The sequence below is a fragment of the Stegostoma tigrinum genome, chromosome 17 (assembly GCF_030684315.1).
Source record: "Stegostoma tigrinum isolate sSteTig4 chromosome 17, sSteTig4.hap1, whole genome shotgun sequence".
Taxonomy (NCBI): domain Eukaryota; kingdom Metazoa; phylum Chordata; class Chondrichthyes; order Orectolobiformes; family Stegostomatidae; genus Stegostoma; species Stegostoma tigrinum.
The window spans coordinates 10,183,226-10,203,714 of NC_081370.1; the positions used below are offsets into that span (position 1 = coordinate 10,183,226).

The window sequence follows — 20,489 nt, forward strand, 5'->3', positions numbered from 1 at the left end:
ATGTGAAGCTATCTACTTTGACAGAAAAATGAAAAAGGCAATTTTTGAATGCTAAATCAGAAATGTTGACATTCTGATGGGTTTGAGTATCTTGTGTGTAAATCACAGAAGGTTAACGTGCAGAGCATGCACTCAATTATAAAGAAAAAGGAATATTTGTTTTTGTCATAAAGAGAACGGAGTATAAGACTAAAGAAATATGACAGTTGTTTTGCTGTGAATTGTGAAATAGTCAAGCCATGCTGAAGTGCTGTGTACAGCTTTGATCTCGTTACCTCTGGAAGGAATTAATTGTCCAACAAGCTACAGATGAGATTTTCCAATGAGGCCAGATTGAGTAAATTCAGTCATTAATACTTTGCATTTAGCTGAATGGCATGTCATTGAAACTTAGCCTTTTCAAGGGATGTGACAAATAAAAAACCTGGTTGGCATGGATGAGTTGGGCTAAAGGGCCTGTTTCTATACTGTTTATCTCTATGTCTCTATAAAATGTTTCCATGGCTGAGGAGTCTTGGTGGAAGCTTGTAGTCTCAGTATAAGGGGTTAACCATTTAGGAATGAAATTAGGAGAAATTTCTCCCCTAAAGAGTTGTGGATCTTTGCAGTTGTCAATTCCAGATATCTGTGAATACTTCACACTTTAGTATATTCAAAGCAGAGATAATAGATTTTTGAACACTGAGGAATTTAAGAGATGTAGGTACAGGATAGTATGGGAAGCTTGAGTTGAGGTAAACTTTATTGGCCAAGTTCATGGTGCAGTGGTAATGTCACTAGACTAGCAAACTGGAACTCAAGCTAATTTTCTGGTTTGAATCCCAACATAGCAGATGGTGAAATTTGATTTCAGTAAAAAGGAAGCTAGAAGTTCCTTTGAGGAAAGCTTGACTGCTGGTCAACTTTAACTTGAATCATTCCAATTAATAAGATGTCTAAGCAAGCTATGTTAATTAAACAGAAAAGCAGTGGTTATGACACTACTATTAGCTTTGCAAGCATAACACCTAACCTTTAATGCCTTGTTGCAACTCTAATGGAAGGCGTAAAAGCTAGCCTGAAATGAAATGACTAGATAGAGAGCTAGTGTCTCATCACCCTTTATTTACATATGCATAGTGTATGGGCTCTGACCAGCCAGTTCAAAGCCAGTCCCTAGACTGTGGAGCCCTTCTGAATCACCTGTTTGTTTACCAGCCAAGGCTGCCTGATTGTCCAAGGTGAACAATTCAATCAAGGATCTCATAATTAATAAGATGCATCTGGCCACTGTTCCAATTATGATATATTGGCAATCACGTAACTATAATCAATTGTTGTAAAAATTTACCTGGTTCAGTTATATCCTTTTGAGAAGGAAATTTTCCCCTTTTCCTGATCTGACCTGCATGTGACTCCAGACCCACAACATCTTAGCTGTCTTCTGGGGAATTAGGGATTGGTATAAATGTCGACCTCTCCAATGCCTACGCCCCCTGAATGAATAATAAAAAAAAGATCTTGCTGATTAACAGAGTAGGCTCAATGGGCCAAAAGGCATTTGCCATTGTTTCTTCAGTTCTTATGTTATTTTTTAGTTGTGCATTTTATAAGAGATTAATATGCAATTACAACAGGTTTATACAACTCATGGGGTGTTGAGACTTTTTGTCCTTAAAAGTAACTAAATGAAGGAAACTAGAAGACATGGAAAGAATTAGACAGTTTCTGCATTGAGGAGGGTTGACCATGTGACTGCTTAAAACTTAAGAAGCAAAAATACTAAAGTGTCTTGTGATTCACCTACCGTTTATATAAAAAAAAATCAGATGACTTTGAGGAAAGCTTTTAGGAGAGATAGGGGATTTTGTGCCGTAGAGATGTTTTTATCCTATGCTGTAGTTTGACCAGCAGCAGCCTCTGGACTGCAGTTGCTATGTTTTCACATACGCTTGTGGGATAAAAAGTAAAAGAAAGACCTGCAGGCTAGAAAGACCAAACTCTAATACTCCTGAAAAGTGGCAGGGAAACTTAAAGCAGAACCATTGGAAAGATCTCTTTTGGTTGAAATATTATAGGAACCTAATAAATATCAAGACTGCAAACTGTCATCTAAACTCATGTCTGATTTGAAGATCTCATCAATTATATAGCTGTTAACATCCTAGCCTTGTTGAACGGCCATCAGTTGGATTCTGAAAAGTCTCCCCATTTTTATCTTTTCAGTTTGGACTTGACCCTTTACCCCAGATCAATTCTCAAGAGCTGTTCTGTCTTTTTTGTCACGTAAATGCATTTTTGGGATTAAGGGAGTATAGTTTAATTGTGCACAGTAGTTTAATTGTTAACCAGCTTTCCAATTATTTCATGAACAAGTTAGATTGAAATAAATGAGTTATTTTTGTATAATTACTGAAACCTGCTGAACATATCCTTTATTCTGGATAGTAAGAGATAGGAAAAACCATTTGATCATTTTAGTGATTAAATAAAAGATTTACAATTTTGGTGCAGCTCATGGAGCGGAGAAGTTTAATTATCAGCGCACTACTTCCATTAGAATTCTAACAGGAGATCAGGGGTTGATGCTGCTTTTGCAAAGCTAATGGTAGTGCCATGGCCACTAGGTGTTCGACAGCATAGTCAGCTTTTGTTTAAACAATTTCAAGGCTGCTTTGTTGCCAGGTACTGCTGAAGATTCCTTCGGAATTGAGAGATAAATTTATTAACTACAAAAAATACAGATGCCAAAATTAAAACTAATAAAGTTAAAAGAATACTTATTAGAAGAAAGTCCCAATAAAGTATCAGTAGTATACCATTGGAGTCTCCATCTCAGGCAACCAGCTTGTAACTGATGTCCATTTCAAGCCCACCGACTCCCACAGCTACCTAGAATACACCTCCTCCCACCCACCCTCCTGCAAAAATTCCATCCCCTATTCCCAATTCCTCCGCCTCCGCCGCATCTGCTCCCACAATAAGACATTCCACTCCCGCACATCCCAGATGTCCAAGTTCTTCAAGGACCGCAACTTTCCCCCCACAGTGATCGAGAACGCCCTTGACCGCGTCTCCCGCATTTCCCACAACACATCCCTCACAGCCCGCCCCCGCCACAACCGCCCAAAGAGGATCCCCCTTGTTCTCACACAACACCCTACCAACCTCTGGATACAACGCATCATCCTCCGACACATCCACCATTTACAATCCGACCCCACCACCCAAGACATTTTACCATCCCCACCCCCGTCTGCTTTCTGGAGAGACCACTCTCTCCTTGACTCCCTTGTTTGCTCCACACTGCCCTCCAACCCCACCACACCCGGCACCTTCCCCTGCAACTGCAGGAAATGCTACACTTGCCCCCACACCTCCTCCCTCACCCCCATCCCAGGCCCCAAGATGACATTCCACATTAAGCAGAGGTTCACCTGCACATCTGCCAATGTGGTATGCTGCATCCACTGTACCCGGTGTGGCTTCCTCTACATTGGGGAAACCAAGCAGAGGTTTGGAGACCGCTTTGCAGAACACCTCCGCTCAGTTCGCAACAAACAACTGCACCTCCCAGTCGCAAAGCATTTCCACTCCCACTCCCATTCTCTAGATGACATGTCCATCATGGGCCTCCTGCAGTGCCACAATGATGCCACCCGAAGGTTGCAGGAACAGCAACTCATATTCCGCCTGGGAACCCTGCAGCCTAATGGTATCAATGTGGACTTCACCAGTTTCAAAATCTCCCCTTCCCGTACTGCATCCCTAAACCAGCCCAGTTCGCCCCCTCCCCCCACTGCACCACACAACCAGCCCAGCTCTTCCCCCCCACCCACTGCATCCCAAAACCAGTCCAACCTGTCTCTGCCTCCCTAACCAGTTCTTCCTCTCACCCATCCCTTCCTCCCACCCCAAGCCGCACCCTCATCTACCTACTAACCTCATCCCACCTCCTTGACCTGTCCGTCTTCCCTGGACTGACCTATTCCCCCCCCCCCCCCCCCCCACCTCCCCACCTTTACTCTCTCCACCTATCTTCTTTAATTTCCATCTTCGGTCCACCTCCCCCTCTCTCCCTATTTATTCCAGTTCCCTCTCCCCATCCCCCTCTCTGATGAAGGGTCTAGGCCCGAAACGTCAGCTTTTGTGCTCCTGAGATGCTGCTTGGCCTGCTGTGTTCATCCAGCCTCACATTTTATTATCTTGGAATTCTCCAGCATGTGCAGTTCCCATTATCTCTGATACCATTGGAGCCTGTTGCTTGAGTTCCTCTTTGCTGAAATTAAAAGGTTAAACCTTAAAGCTAGAACCAGCAATTGAGATAGGTACTATCGTCAAATTATTGCTTTTTCCTGGTAAAGGTAGTTTTAGTAATTAGAAAAGGCTTTTGAAAGAGAGTAACATTCTAGTTCCTCACTAGTTCTATGGTTTCAGCACTTGTATGCTTTTTCAACTGAACTATACTTCGTTCCTGAAGCAAACGCTTGCTCTTAGATGATAATTCTCTTCTCTGAAAATGTTGCCCCCCTCCCCCAAATGCTTTCCTGGCTAGTTCTGAGCTTAGTATCATAACTTTGCATATATCTCAATTAAGATGGCTGCCATGTAACTTTTAATAAATCATTGTCCCATAAAGCAAAGGTAATTGTGCTAAAATTCTCCATGGAAGTTTCTTCCAGTTTCTTGTTTGACTCAAAAGTTTGCAATTCTCTCATCTTTGGATGTGTTGTCAAAGGGGTAATGGAAATCCAAATAGTTCCCTCTGTAGTTGCTATTGAGAAGGACCAGTCTTTCTGCATTTGTCTTGCTGAAGTGTATGAACAAGTTCAACCTTGTATTATGATCCTGGCTCATATTATTATTGGACTAATTTTGATCATTTTCTTAATTTAACCTGGTGGTCTTTCTCTGAAACAAATATGTTAGGCTGCAGATGTGGTTTTAACAAGAAAACAGAAGTTTATTATGCAAAAGAACTTAAAAAATAAAACAAACCGAATTATCCACCATTTAAAAAGATTTGAAACACCTGACAAAAAAAATCCCTTCTATGCCCCAACACTTTACAATCAATCAAATACAGAAAAATAGTTTCCTTCCTATCAAATCTGTAGGTTGATCAAGTGCCTCTTTTCATTTCTGGTCCTGTGAAGCCATTTCCTTTGATCCACACAACTTAGACTTTCATAAATCTTAAACAACCAATGCATATTTCTAACCAAACATGTATGGTCTAGAAATGTTCACAAACTGAATCCCTTTCACTCAGGCAACTTGTTCCCCTGACTGCTCAGAACAATTTTTTTTAAGGAGAAACTGTTCTTGCATTTAACTTCAACCAAGTCTCTTTGATTCAAAAGCTTTTAACTAAATTAAAAATAGAACTAGCTTATCCTAGCTTCTCCAAAGCTAGTGACTTAATGTTTTTCTCTTCTCCAGTCATAAATTCTACAGTATAAATAAACACCCATTATCATCCCACGAGGCCTCAGTCATCTGCTATCTGACACATACTACTTTAAAATTATTTTTCTGATAGGACTGGCCTGAGTAATTCTTAAATGTCTCCACACATACAGACCAAACCCATATGTCACTACTTTATAATCCAAGCTCTTGAAAATGTTGCATAATTAAATATATAACCACACACCTTTCATCATCACACATGTAACATCTAGCAGTAATTGTTTCATGTGTTGCACTTGTATAGAATCAACGTGGCCTTCTCTGTAACAGGATACAATATTGCAGTTACATGATCATGACAATAGAAGGGCACTAGTTAACCAACAACTTGTGGTAATTCACAATTCAAAGAGCAGCTCTACCTTGTTATGAGTTGCTTGTGATGGTGACTTGACTAAAGAATGTTGTTCACACTATTATTTACTCAGCAAAATTAGATTATAAAAGTTTGTGCAGTTATGTACACCATGGAGTAGACTGGGTGGATTTGGGGGCTGGGGTGTGTATGTGCTGATTTACCTTAGTAATCACTTTTCCAGCAGAAATGCAGATGTCAATCTTAAGGGTCAGTCTATACCAGTAATAATTCCTAACTATGAACCAGAATGGAAAATGTGATTGTTGAAAATTCTGTCTAACAATATAATTTTTGTGAATTTTATGAAACAAATTTGACTATTATTTGTGCAGCAAATGCTTTATGGGCAAATGGAACTGCACAAATCTGCCATGTCCAGGCCGATGTTCTATTGAAGGGGGCTCATTTATCACCACGTTTGATTCAAGACGTTACAGATTCCATGGAGTCTGCGCGTACCTACTTATCAAAGTAAGATTTTGCAATTCTAAATAAGAACTTCAAATCAGTGGAAAATTCAAATAAAATACTGGAACTGATAGCAAATAAGTTAGGATTTATAGACAAAAGAGCTGTGCTATTTGTGTTTGCAACCCTTCTTTCTCAATGAGTGGAATCCTTAGAGGTTGAATAACATTCATTATGGTGAGAAATGTGGCAGAATCACACAAGCAGTGCTGTGGTGCCTATGTTGATGTTAGGAGCAACACGATGCATTTTCAACTAATTTCTGGATGTTGAGGTGAGATTCACAGTGAGAAATGATGAATTGTTTATTAAGGGGATTATTTCTTATTAAAACCCACTTTAACTGCACTTGTTGTCTCACTAATTCTTTTAAATTCATTTGTGGGATGTGGGCATTGCTGGCTGGCTAGCATATATTGCCCATCTGTTGTTGCCTTTGAGAAGGTGGTGGTGAGCTGCCTTCTTGAACTGCTGCAGTCTGCCTGCTGTGGGTTGACCCACAATGCCATTAGGGAGGGAATTCTAGGATTTTGACTGGTGACAGTGAAGGAATGGAGATATATTTCCAAATTAGGATGGTAAGTGGCTTGGAAGAGAACTTGAAGGTGGTGGTATTCTGTGTGTCTCTGGCCTTGTCCTTCTAGATGTAAGTGGTTGTGGGTTTGGAAGGTGCTGTCTGAGGATCTTTGGTGAATTTCTGCAGTGCATCTTATAAATTGTACACACTGCTGCTACTAAGCGTCAGTGGTGGAGGGAGTAGGTGCTTGTGGATAATAAAATGTGAGGCTGGGTGAACACAGCAGGCCCAGCAGCATCTCAGGAGCACAAAAGCTGACGTTTTGGGCCTAGAAACGTCAGCTTTTGTGCTCCTGAGATGCTGCTGGGCCTGCTGTGTTCATACAGCCTCACATTTTATTATCTTGGATTCTCCAGCATCTGCAGTTCCCATTATCTCAGGTGCTTCTGGATGTTGTGTTACTGTGCAGCTTCTTATCCTAACCCCTGCTACAAGCAAACTAAACACAGAATTCTCCATATGGAAGTCAGAGCTAGTCCCTGGTGATTTCAGCTCACCGCTGGCTATGAAGAACCTGCATGTTCCTGACTACACAACATCTCAGGACACAATCCATGTGCACTCCACATTGGCCTCCAACAATTGCAAACACCTCAGGATCTGTATGACACCTCTCTGATCCATTTGCAGGATGCTTCGGAAGGGTGGACCTGCATTGCAGGACTCACAGCAATTAGTATTAATGTTTACTCCAAGGAGACTTTGTGCACAGGACATGCACCCAGCTCACAGATTGGTCCAATGTAAATCTCAGGGCTGCATGCTTGCTCACTTAGTGTCTACCTACATGTCCACTCCATGCTTTGCTGTGCTATGCTTATTACCACATTGGTGCTTCAGCCAGAGCCTAAAGACTTTCAGCACTGCTGTATTGACATGTTCTTTTCACAGACACACAGACAGGCTTCTTGTCATGCTTATCAGTTGGGATATGTCCAGAGGTGACAAGACATATAGCTTTATAGTAACCAAGGTGTTAATCTAACACCTACAACGTGTGCCAACTGCCTACACATCAAACTTACTGTATCTTTGTTCAGCCATATGGTATCGAGGTGGGGACTCATCCTCAGTCTAGTCTGGGAGGGGTTTGGTGGTACAGTCAGTAGGCTGTTCCTACCACTGTCAATGAGGGGCACAGTCTAAGTTGTCTACTTAGCTAGTTGGGATATGTCCACCTACAGTCTCGGAAGTAAACAACAGTCAATTCTTTAGTTCATTACTAGCAGTAAGTGTAATCATGAATTGTTAGCCAGGGAGCTACAAAGACAGTGATCAGGGGTGTGGTCAGTCATGTCCAGGGATTGCTATTTGAGGTTGGTCAGTGGTCTGGAGTGAATATAGTCCTGGGAGACTTTTCATTGATCATTGAGGAGGGTTAATGGGGGAGTGTAAGGACAATGGTGACTGATGGCTAGAAGGGCTTTGGACAATCAAGACAGGGGCTGAAACAGAGACATGTTGAGGTGGGGACAAAGACTATAATAGTGTGAGGCGGAGAATCAAGGTATAAAGGAGGTATGCAGACAGCATCAGAGGGCATGGCAAGTTATTGGGGGGCCAGGGGAGCTTATTGATAGTAACCATGACAATGGCTGCTGCAAGGGAAGCATTGAGGAGTAGTGTGGACATCATTAAGTTGCAATGTCAGTGCTAACGGTTCGAGAAGGATAGTTGGAGGCAAAGTTTAATGTGGTGGGTTTACACGGAAAGGTTAGGGTAGAAATAGGCTGTCAGATAGGACAAGGCAAAAGGGGAGACAGTGACCTAGTGGTATTTTAATTTAGATAAACTGAAGTGTTGCATTTTGGTAAGACAAATCAGGGCAGAATTTATACAGTTAATGGTAGGGCCCTGGACAGTGTTGTTGAATAAAGAGACCTAGGGGTGCAGGTGCATAGTTCCTTGAAAGTGGAGTCACAGCTAGACAGGGTAGTGAGTAAGAAATTTGGCACACTTGCCTTTATTGGTCAGAACATTGAGTATAGGAGTTGGCATGCCATGTTGTGGCTATATAGGACATTGGTACGATTCTGGTTACCCTTCTGTAGGAAAGATGTTGAATTTGAGAGGATGCAGAAAAGATGCAGTTTTCGGGACTGGGGGTTTTGAGTCATAGGTTTAAGTTATAGGCTGGGGCTATTTTTCCTTGGAGCATTAGGGGCTGGGGGTTGATCTTAGAGATTTATAAAATCAAGACAAGGGCATGGATAAGGTGAATAGGCAATGTCTTTTTCCTAGGGTGGGGGAGTCCAAAGCTAGAGGGCATATGTTTAGGGTGGGAGAATAAAAATTTAAGAAGGACCCGAGGGGCAATATTTTCACACAGAGAGTGATGCATATATGGAATCTGCTGGCAGAAGGAGAGATAGAGTTGGCTATAATTACAACATTTAAAAGGTCTCTGGGTGAATAGAATAGAAATAATACAGAGGGTACTGGCTAAATATTGGCATATGAAACCAGGTCAGATTGGGATCTTTGGTTATTGTGGACATGCTAGAATGAAGGGTCTGTTTCTGTGCTATATGACTGTACTCATCCAGAGACCTAGGAAACATTCTGGGGCCCTGGGTTCAAATCCCACCATGGTGGAATTTGAGTTCAGTAAAACACTGGAATTAAGAGTCCAATGATGACCAAGAAACGATTCTCGATTGTTGGAAAAACCTGTCTGGTTCACTAATGTCATTTAGGGAAGGAAACTATTGTCCTTCCTGGTGTGACTGCAGACCCACAGAAATATAGTCAACTCTTAACTACCCTCTGGAAAATTAGGGATAGACAATCAATGCTGGTCTAGCCAGTGACGCCTACATCCCATGAATAAATAATGAAAGGGGCATGGAATTTCTAAGGGAGGTGTCTGGCACTGGAGCCCAGTGTTAACAGTGTCTACTGCAAACTGCATTCCTTATCATCATTGGCTGTTCAATGGATGCTAACTGCAACTGGACAAAGTTGGTGGAGTCAGTGTCAGTGTGCCAACCGACATCAGCTAGGGTACTGGAACCAAAAATATGTGAAGCAGACTTTTGCAAATTACAAGTACATTTAATTTGCAATCATTTAATGATGCATTTTCAATGCATGCAGGGTGAACACATTTAGAGTTTAAATGCAGGTAAATAGTAGTTTGCAACATGCCATTGGTCTTTGAAAATTGAACGTTTATTTTTCATAGGTGGAGAAATTAGTTGCATTGACTTAAAAAGCGGTGAATGCTGGCCAAAAGCGACCATAGTGTGGGAAACAAAGGTGAATGCTTCACCATCTGTGATTTAAGTGTTATGATGGATTCTGTTGAATTCAGTGATAAATTTCACAGTTGATGTGGATCTGGAAATGAAAGGGGATTGGAATGCTGCTGGCACTTCCTCTTTAGGCATTTTTGACTCAGCTGGCACAAACTTCAACAAGTTGGTTCCCATGCTGAGGCTAAAGCTGAAATGTATGATGGAGACATGAACCTCATTATCGGGGTGCTTTATGTCTCACTGTGTAGAAGTGTATGGGCGTCCTCATCTGCAGCACATGCCTCCACTGCCTGTTCTGAGAACTCAGAACCTGGTTTACTCCTTATGTTCCCAATGTAGATCATTATCAGCAAGAGCCATATACCCAGCTGCTGGTGGATTGTTGGAAGGTCTGTCAGACTCCCTAAGAAGGCAAAGGTGGAAGAAGGCAGAAGGATGAGGCTGATGGCAAGTTCAGAGTGGGCACAGGCTATAATAGAGACATGGGGTACCAGCTCAGGCAGAGGCTGCAGCTGCAGTGCCCCTGAAGATGCTTGGGGTCATCAAGAGGACTGAATTTTTCAGCCTTTCCTGGAGATGAGTGAGGTGCAGTTTTGTTGCAGACTCAGTATGTCCCATGGCATTGTTGTGGAACTATGTCTGATGCTAGACCAGGACCTGATAGTTGCAGGAGTGGGATGCCATCCACTCCTGATAGATGTGAAGATGACAGATACATTGAACCACAATGTGACAGGTTTCTTCAAGGAAACTACAGTTGACCTTGTGGGATCACTCCATCATACATCTGTAAATGCATCAGGACAGTGACTGATGTCATATGTGCAAGATCCCACTGATTCAATTCATTTCTGAATGACAAGATCAGTGGTGAGGCTCTGGCAGTAAGATTCAGATACATATCTGACTTCCACTAGGTGCGGGGTACCATCAAATAGATGCATATGGTACTGAGAGGGACATATAAGGACACAGCAGAATTCATCAACAAGAAAAGGTTGCATTCCATTCATCTTAAGATAATCTATAATCACCATTGCCACTATCTGGAGTGTCCTGGCAGCTACCACAGCTCTGACATCTTGGAGCATATTCAACTACCTCATACTTTTGAGCATCTATGTACCTTATAAGGCTGGTTCCTAGGGTCAAGAGTGACCCACTGTGACCATAGCTTATGACAATGTTTTACAATTTGCTAACTGATCCAGAGTGCAGATATATTGCTGCCCATCGAGAAGAGATGGAGCAGGGATGTGGCTGCTGAAGATGTGGTTCTACTTCTCAGACTGGAGCGCTACTGGGAGTGGAGTAGGTGTGGACCAGGGTGTCCTAGATTGCAGTGGTCCCTGCAAACTTCTGTTAAGGAAGGACAGGGGAATATTAGTCTGGTGACAGCAGAAAAAGCAGCTTGTGGTCTTTTGAAAGCCGAGGCTGGTGGGAAGGCTAGGGTAGATGGGTGAGGACCAGTTGAACCCTATAGAGGGCAGAAGTGTGGGAAATGTGTTGAATGCAGTTAAGGGCCCCTGTCAACCACAGTTGTGGGGAATTCTCAGTTGAGGAAGAAAGTATACATTTCTGAGGCCCCCCCCCTATGGAAGATGGTATCATTGGAACAGATGCAGTGAAGACAGAAACTGGGAGAATGGAACATTCCTTGTCCTATTCCGGCCCCCACCCACAACTCTTTCTCTGATACATCTATGACATCATTGGTGCTGCTTCCCTCTCTCGTCTAGAATTGGAAAATTTCATCAATTTTGCCCCCAATTTCCTCCCTGCCCTCACTTTCATCTGGTCTATCTCTGACTTCTCCCTTCCCTTCCTCGACATTTCTGTTTCCATTTCTGGGCTTAGACTGGCCACTAATAGCCATTACAAACACACCGACTCTCACAGCTACCTGGACTATACATCCTCACACTCCACGTCCGGTAAAGACTCCATCCCATTTTCTCAGTTCCTCTGTCTCCATCGCATATGTTCAGATGAGGCCAACTTCGACAAGGGAGCCTCGGAAATGTCCACATTCTTCCTCAACCAAGAATTCCCCAGCTCTGTTGTTGACAGAGCCCTCAATCCAGTCTGACCCATCTCCTGCACTTCTGCCCTCACCCCTTCTCTTCCCCCCCGCGACAGCAATAGGGTTCCCCTTATCGTCACCTACCATCCCACTAGCATCCACATCCTGAAGATCATCAGATGCCATTTCTGCCACCTCCGGCAAGTTGCCACCACCAGACGCATACTCCTCTCCCTTCCCTTGTCCACCTTCTGCAGGGACCATTCCCTCCAGGATACGCTGGTCCACAGTTCCTTGACCCCCAACACCTGCCCACAGCCCTACGGCACCTTCCCCTGTAACCAGCAAAGGTGCAACACCTGCCCATTTACCTCATCCCTCCCCAGTATCCAAGGGCCCAAACATACCTTCAACACTTCACCTGCGCTTCCAAGAATCTAGTCTACTGCATTCGCTGCCCACAATGTGGGCTCCTCTACATTGAGGAAATGAAGCGTAGATGCTCCGCTTGCAAAAAAGACCCTGAATGACCTGTTGCCTGCCACTTCAATGCACCACCCTGCTCTCTGGCCAACATTTCTGTCCCTGGCTTGCTACAGTGTTCCAGTGAAGCCCAACTCAAGCTGGAGGAACAACACCTCATTTTCTGCTTGGGGACCCTACAGCCTTCCGGACTCATTATTGAGTTCAATAATTTTAAGGCCTAATCTCTCCCATGTCACAGCCCCCCACCCCACACACCAGGCCGTGTTACCACATAGCCTGCCACTACACACCCCCTGTTGTTAGTCGCTAACAGTCCCCATTAACAACTATTCACCCTCCCAGCCTGATCGTTAGCAATTCCCTTGTCTGTCCAACAGTCTTTCGCTCTCTTTGGGCTCTATCTTATCGTGTACTGCTGACCCCGCCCACCTCCCTATTTTCTGCATATAAACGGATGTTTTCCCAGCCACCATCAGTTCTGAGAAAGAGTCACCGTACCCGAAATGTTAACTCCACAGATGCTGCCAGACCTGCCGAGCTTTTCCAGCAACTTTGTTTTTGTTCCTGATTTACAGCATCCGCAGTTCTTTTGGTTTTTATTTAGAATGGAATAGTGTCTTTATAGGAAGAAGGGCATGAAGATGTACAGTCTAGGTAACTGGGAGCTGGTGGGTTTGTAATGGATGTCAGTGCCCAGTCTGTGCCAAGGAAGGGAAAAGAGGAGTCAGAGGTGGACAGGGTGAAGTGAGAGAAGGAAGGAAATTGGAAGCAAAATTGACAGACTTTGCCAATTCCAGATGAGAGAGACAGCCAGCACTACTGATGCCGTCAATGTACCAAAGAAAGATGTTGTGAGGAGGCATCAGAGTAGAACTGGAACAAGGCATGTTCCATGTATCCCACAAAGAGACAGGCATCACTGGGGTTCATGTGAGTTCCCAGGGCGATCACTTTGACCTGAAAAAAGTGAGAGGAGTTAGAGGATGAAGCTCTCCTTGCGAATGACAGGGCTCAGCTGCATCAGGCACTATAAGTCGCACAGGATCTGGCAGGTCACCCTGTTCAAATTGATAGATGAGAGCTGGTTGTGAACTGTACCTCATATTTGTTTTGTTTTTGTTTGTTATCACTGGCTATAGATAAAAGCTCATTCTTGGAATTGACTGGTTGTCTTTATGAGATATTCTTTTATTAGACAATGACAAAATGCAAGGCTACAGAGGGCACTGGTGACTTAGACAGTGTGTTTGAAGCTTGACACCATTAAGAACAAAGCGCCCCACTTAATTAGCATCACATCCACAATTTTGCACTCCCTCCACAAATGATACACAGTAGTAGCAGTGCATACTATACACAGAATGCACTGCAAATATTTGCCAAAGTTCTTGAGAGAACAACTTCAAAACCCACAACTACTTCTGTGTAGAAGGGCAAGGGTAGCAGATACAAATGTGGGAACATCATCACCTGTAAGTTCCCCTGCAAGCCACTCTCAGTTTTGACTTAGAAGTATGTTATCATTCCTTCACTGTCATTAGGTGAAAATCTAGATTTCCCTCCCTAAGGGCATTGTGGGTCCATCTTTCACCAATGGACTACAGTAGATCAGTAGATCACCACCACCTTCTCAAGGGTAACTGGGTACAGACAACACATACAGGCCATCCAGCGATAGCCACATCCCAGTAGTGAATTAAAGATGATGGGATGTAGCTAAGGACAGGAAAGCTGTGTCGCCTAGAAGTTAAGTGGAGACTAAAATGAGGGAATATGGTTGTTTGTGCAAGGAAGTGTCAGCCATGTTGACATGTGCTGTGGGCAGCGTGGCTTTGTGGCTGCTCTGCAATTATGCTTTTCACCAAGGGGCAATGTTGAAATGCCAATACTTGGCCAGATGCACAGTGTTTTTTAAGTTGGAGTGGGTACCAGAGATTCTAGCCTTTTGACGGATATCTGGTAAGTGACAAGTTGTTCTGGGAATGAAGAGTGATAGGCTGGTGCTAGGATGGGGCTAAAATCAGGCAAGAAGGGTAGGTAGTTAAGGAGTTTAGTATTGTAAGATATGGAGAGAAACCCCACTAGGTTTTGCAGCAAGAAACCCTGCAGAAAACTCAGTAGAACTCTCACAACCAAAAAATAGTAAGAATCAGTCCTGTTTCTAATTGTTGCATTATTTTTCCTTTCTGTTTATTTTTGGAGCATTAATGCTTGGTAAAATAATGTGCTTTTGGGCCTGATGTTCGTTATTGTAATTTTAAAAGAATTTTTAAATGGTGTGTCTTCACAGTAACTTGAGCAGAAAAAATATTGAAAAATGGCAAATATCCCAAGGTTTTTGCGGTGAACTAAACGTTTGGAAATTCATCGACTACAGGTTTTACTCAAAATCATGATCATAATGCTTTTGCAGTACTATTTCTTAACAAGGATAAATCTCTTACTTCTCCCCTCCATTCCACTTCCACTAAACTATTGTATTAATCCTTTACTTAAGAACCAACACTGTCATTTTTGATTTGTGAATATCTTAAATTTGATCAGTGGAGATATTAAGACATGTTGTAAACCAGATTGAAATCATCTTAGTGATGTTGACCAGGGATGTTTGCTTTTTTTCATGCTATATAGATTTCTGAACAAAAACAGTGAGAATGACTACCAAGGGGGTAGGAATGGATATTGATATTTACAGTTTTTAACTTGAGTGCCACAGACATCAATGTTGATGCTGGTTACAGGTGTGCTCAAAAAATGCCTGAACTGCTACTTCTAACATACTCAAATAAAATTGGTTCACTTTGGTCAAGATCCTGTTTTGTTTACAAAATGGAAACACAAAGGGATAATAGTTGTATAAGGACAGAAATGCACCTTTCAAATTCCTTGAACTGATTTGCTATTCAGATCAAACATGGCTGTCTATAACTTAGCTCAATTTACTCTTTGCATTGCATATCCCTTGATACCCTTATCAAATGAAAATCTATCACCCTATTTCAAAAGCATCCACAGCCCTTTGCAAGAATGTATTCTAGATTGCTTTATGTAAATTAGCATGTTTTGATTAGACTCCTGATTTACATCGCTATAATTTGAAATTTTTGATTTTTTAATATCAGAATAAATACCTTATCTGAATTTACCACCTATGAGTCATCTTTTTAACATCAACACCAACACCTAAATTCAAGTAAATAGGTGCCATGCTTATTCAAGCTATTAACATAATTTAGTCTCCTAATCATTGGTATAATTCTGTTGAATTTGTGATGCATTCCCTCCAAGACTAAGAATATCCTTTCTGAGAAGTGGTGCCCAGAGCTGAATCCAGGTGGGGTGGTCCTGACCAAGACTGCCAACAGGAAAGCTAAGGAACTATGTTAACAGGAACACAATTGTATTTCTAAGTACGTTATTTAGGTATTAAAGAGAGGACAATTTAGAGATGAAGGTGATAGGGCGATACTTGAGATTAATGATTCATTTCCATTATTCTTTTATGAGACAGTTGAGAATCATGCTTATTGTTGTTAATCTGGAGTCACTTGCCCTTCTTCTGATCCCTGTCCTCGCCCTGGCCCTCAGTCCCTCTTCCCCACTGCCCCAGTACCACCACCCTCCTGCTCCTGATTCTGCCCTTTTTTTCTTATCTTTAAAATCTGTGCTGTCAGCTCATTTCCTTGCTTCCATTTCACACTTGCATTGAAGTCCTGGGCTCTACATAGTAGCTGAGCTTAGTCATTGCAGATAGTTCTGCCTGCAGTGACTAGTTCTACCGCAATATGGGTCTTGACCAATTAAAACTTCATCACGTCAGTTATTTTAACATGTATTTACAAGACTTACATTTTTATTGCATTCTTTCCATATTCTAAAACAACTGATTTTAGAAATTTTAGAAATAAAGATTTTAGAAATAGTTTATGAATCTTGGTGTTTAGGAATATTCACCATTTCAGCTTAATGTTTTGGAATCGTTTTCTGCTGTGAAATGTCTTGAAGTACCATGTTCCTTTTATTTTGCAAGTTATTTCAGGGAAGAATACACAAGATCAGGAATTAAACCTGTGCACGTTTTTAACGCAAGAAATGTATGAAGGAACCTAATGCAATGAGATCTTTGATTTGTCTGGGAATCAATGATTTAGTGAAAGTTATTGAACTTAAAGTTGTGATTTTCAGGAAAGCAATAATGACTTCCAGTGAGGATTTGCCACATCTATTATTGTAATATAGAAGTTACAGTAGATTTAAGTGAAGCCTTTTGAGTAAATTTACTGAATAGATCATAGAAAGAATAGCTTATAGTGAACATATATGTTGGCGGAAAGTTAGTTTTAAACAATTATGTCCATCTGTATGTGAGTTACTAATTGCTGCTTTTTGTGCTGCAGAGTGTTAAGATGCTAGATTCTGGTACCATCGAAGCAGTGTTTGATAAATCTGGTGTTAGATATTCAGAAACACAGCTAACAAGCGTCATCTATGCTACCAATCAGGTGAGTATCCAGCATCGGCCGTTCTTACCATCTCTACGTGAGTACCATGTACCAGGTTTCGTGAATGCCCTGGCAAATATTCCCACTAAAAGCAAAAACATCTTACAAGTAAATAGGTTCTCCTGTTCTTCTTCTGTCATAAAAGCAAATCACTATAGTGTAGCATTCTGATTTAATCTACATTTGTATATGGTTCAAGCTACTGCAGAGACCTCTTTTCAGTGCCTTCCAGTTGCTGAACATTGTTGCTGTTACATGGTTTCAGATATCTTGTTGATTTTACTGCACTTCTATTTGTTAACATTATCCTGGTGCAACACAATACCATACAACTGAGAGTACTGGGTGAGGAAAATTTAATTTATTATTACTTACTTGACATAGATTAGTTAAGTCCTCATTGAAAACCATTGTCTCTCATGTGTCGAGAAGAGGTTGCTCAATTTTACAGACAACACAGTATAGAGCTAGAAGAACACAGCAGGCCAGGCAGCATCAGAGGAGCAGGAAAGTTGACGTTTTGGACAGGTCCCTTCTTTAGAAATGAGGAGGGAGAAAGAATCTTGGAAATAAATAGAGAGCGGAGTGGTGGGGCTGGGGAAGGTAGGTGGGATGGTGATAAATGAGTGCAGGTGGGAGTGCTGGGGATTGATCAGTAAGATGGAGGAGCGGATAGGTGGGAGAGAAAATGGACAGGTTGTGTCAGGTCAAGGAGGTGTGGATGAGAGGGAGGGTTGGACAAGGGAAGAGGCCAAGGAGGTGGGGATGAGAGAGAGGGTTGGACGTGGGAAAAGGCCGAGGAGTGGGAAGATTTTAAAACTGGTGAATTCTATGTTTAGGCCATCGGACTGTAGGCTCCTGAGGCGGAATATGAGGTGTTGCTCCTCGTGTTTGGGGGTGGTATCATTGTGACACTGGAGGAGGCCCAGGATGGACATGTCACCCAGGGAATGGGAGTGGAGTTAAAATGGCTGGCAACTGGAAGGTGGTGTTGTTTGTCGCGAACAGAGCACAGATGCTTTACGAAACAGTTTCTGAATCTACTTGCTCAGTATGAACATATAATCTGATTTTACTGTGTTGCTATTTTGTATTTCTCTCAGTGCTGATTTCTTCAGATTGATGTTAGCTGTCATTCCTTAATTTACAGTCACTTCTTCTGTCTTTGTTCTTATTTACCACAAAAAGTAAATCAGTAAAGAGTGCCAACAATTGCATTTGTTGTTTGGTTAAGTATCCAAAATCTTGATCTATTCAAGGAAGGTTTCCCCTACATATCATAGTCAATTTACTAAACCTCCTGAATTTGTATTTGAAAGTGATGCAGAAGAGTCCACCACTGTTTAGTCATTGATGAGGCAGGTTGCCATGACAGAAAATATGCCTTGAAATGTGACCTTGTACTGATTGCTGTACATTAATTGCAGCAGGCTTTGTATGTTTGGAGCATGAATCATTTAAACCTTTAGTGGGAGATGGCAAATGACAAAACACCTAGCTCTTTTGGATCATTCAAAATTTCAATGATATTTGCAGACCAGTAAGCAATTTCCTTTATCTGTTTAGGTTTGTACAGTAGTAGACCACCTTCCTCTATTTATAAGTGATACATCTAACTGTGATCAGTTTTCATTTATATAAACATTTGGAGCATGAGTAGGCCATCCAGCTCCTCAAGCTTGTTTTGCCATTCAGGAAGACCACGGCTGATCTGATTACTCAAAATTCTCACTTTTTTCCAAGACCCTTTCACATCCCACAGTTTATCAAGACTCTACTACCTCTGTCTTGAAAATATTGAAAGATTCTGACTCAAAAAGTGGTGGTAACAGAGTGTTTCAAAGACTCTTGACTGGAAGAAATAAAACTTTGTTATCTCTATCTTAAATGGGCAACCCCTTATTTTTAAACAGTGAACCATAGTTCTAGATTTTCAAACAAGGAGAAACATCATGAACACAATCAGGTTCCTTCAGGATCTTACCTGTTTCAATCATGTTGCCTCTTATTCTTCTAAGCTCCAGTGGATTCAAGTCTAGCTGGTTCAGACTGTCCATTCCAGGTATTAGTCTATAAAGTCTCTCAAAACTTCTTGCAAATTCTTTACATAAGGATATCTATACTGTAAAGATAGTACTCTAGGTGTGTTCTTTTGCTAAAGTATAACCTCCCTACTCTTGCAATAAAAATCATTCCGAAGTGTTTATCTAAATTGTGAAATTTAAGGCCTATACCATCCTTATATTTTGCCAAGATGAACTGAATTTATTTTGAAAATGGATCATTGTAGCATTAAAACTGATAAAATGATCAAAGAAAATATTGGAAAGATTCAACCAGTCGTATGTATTTGATATCTGACAACCTTGCTGTTCTGTTATAATGAAGAACTCTATTTGGAAAATTCTATGTCACCCACTGAGTGATTCCAGTTTTTACTACTTTTGTTTAAGATTTTTAGCACCTGTGATAATTTAAGCATTTTGTATGTCACTAATCTCAGTAGTGCCTGCTTTATAATAATCCGTTCTTCCTTTGCTCTTTTCATTTCATTGGGTGAATTTTCACCTCACTACCTGGGAGCAAAACTGACTTTGTGGATTGACTGCCTAGAAATCATATTATTTTTATTTCCATGAAAATTAACGTGGGACAGTTTCTTCAAGAGTCAGCTGATCCATAATGCCAGTTTGATACCTTCAGCAAGTCAAACGTTTTGCATCCGATTGTATGTTATTGTCATTAATGTGTCTGCAATTTTATTTGTTTTATTTTGATTACATTGTATATTGATGAGATGAAGATGAACAATTGTGTTAAGCATAAACTCCACATTAATGACAATAACATATAATCGGATGCAAAACGTTTGACTTGCTGAAGGTATCAAACTGGCATTATGGATCAGCTGGCTCTTAAAGAAACTGTCCCATGTTAATTTTCATGGAAATAAAAATAATATGACTTCTAGGCAGTCAATCCACAAAGTCAGTTTTGCTGGATAATGTATTCGTTGTCAATGTTGTATTTAAATATATCACATCAAGTTAACCTTACAAATTATTATTTGAGTGTTCTATTCTTTTCCACAGACAAAAGTAATAATTTCGAAGCAAGACATGATAGAAGTCAACAATAAAATTATGAAGTTACCCTATCAAGATGGTAAAATCAACATTCTATTGAAATTGTTTAGAGTCCAATTGATCTTCATATAGTATATGTGTGCTAAATTGTCATAGTAGATCCAATTTTGAATAAAGCCTGTATCTCTATCCACTGCATACAATGATCAAACAAAGTATTATCAGGATGGACATTTGTTTTGAATTTCAGTCAGTGTTTTTATATTGTTATCAATCACATG

The 20,489-nt window shown here is 41.3% G+C and overlaps 1 protein-coding gene across 1 annotated transcript in view; it reads left to right on the forward strand.

Annotated features, from left to right (window-relative positions):
* Positions 1–20,489, forward strand: part of LOC125459471 (mucin-6-like) — a 210,458-nt gene that overhangs the window by 91,212 nt on the left and 98,757 nt on the right. Inside the window, exons 11-13 of the mRNA XM_059652220.1 lie at positions 6,142–6,280; positions 17,018–17,122; positions 20,215–20,287. Coding sequence (XP_059508203.1) covers positions 6,142–6,280; positions 17,018–17,122; positions 20,215–20,287 — 317 coding nt within the window. The remainder of the gene's footprint in view (positions 1–6,141; positions 6,281–17,017; positions 17,123–20,214; positions 20,288–20,489) is intronic.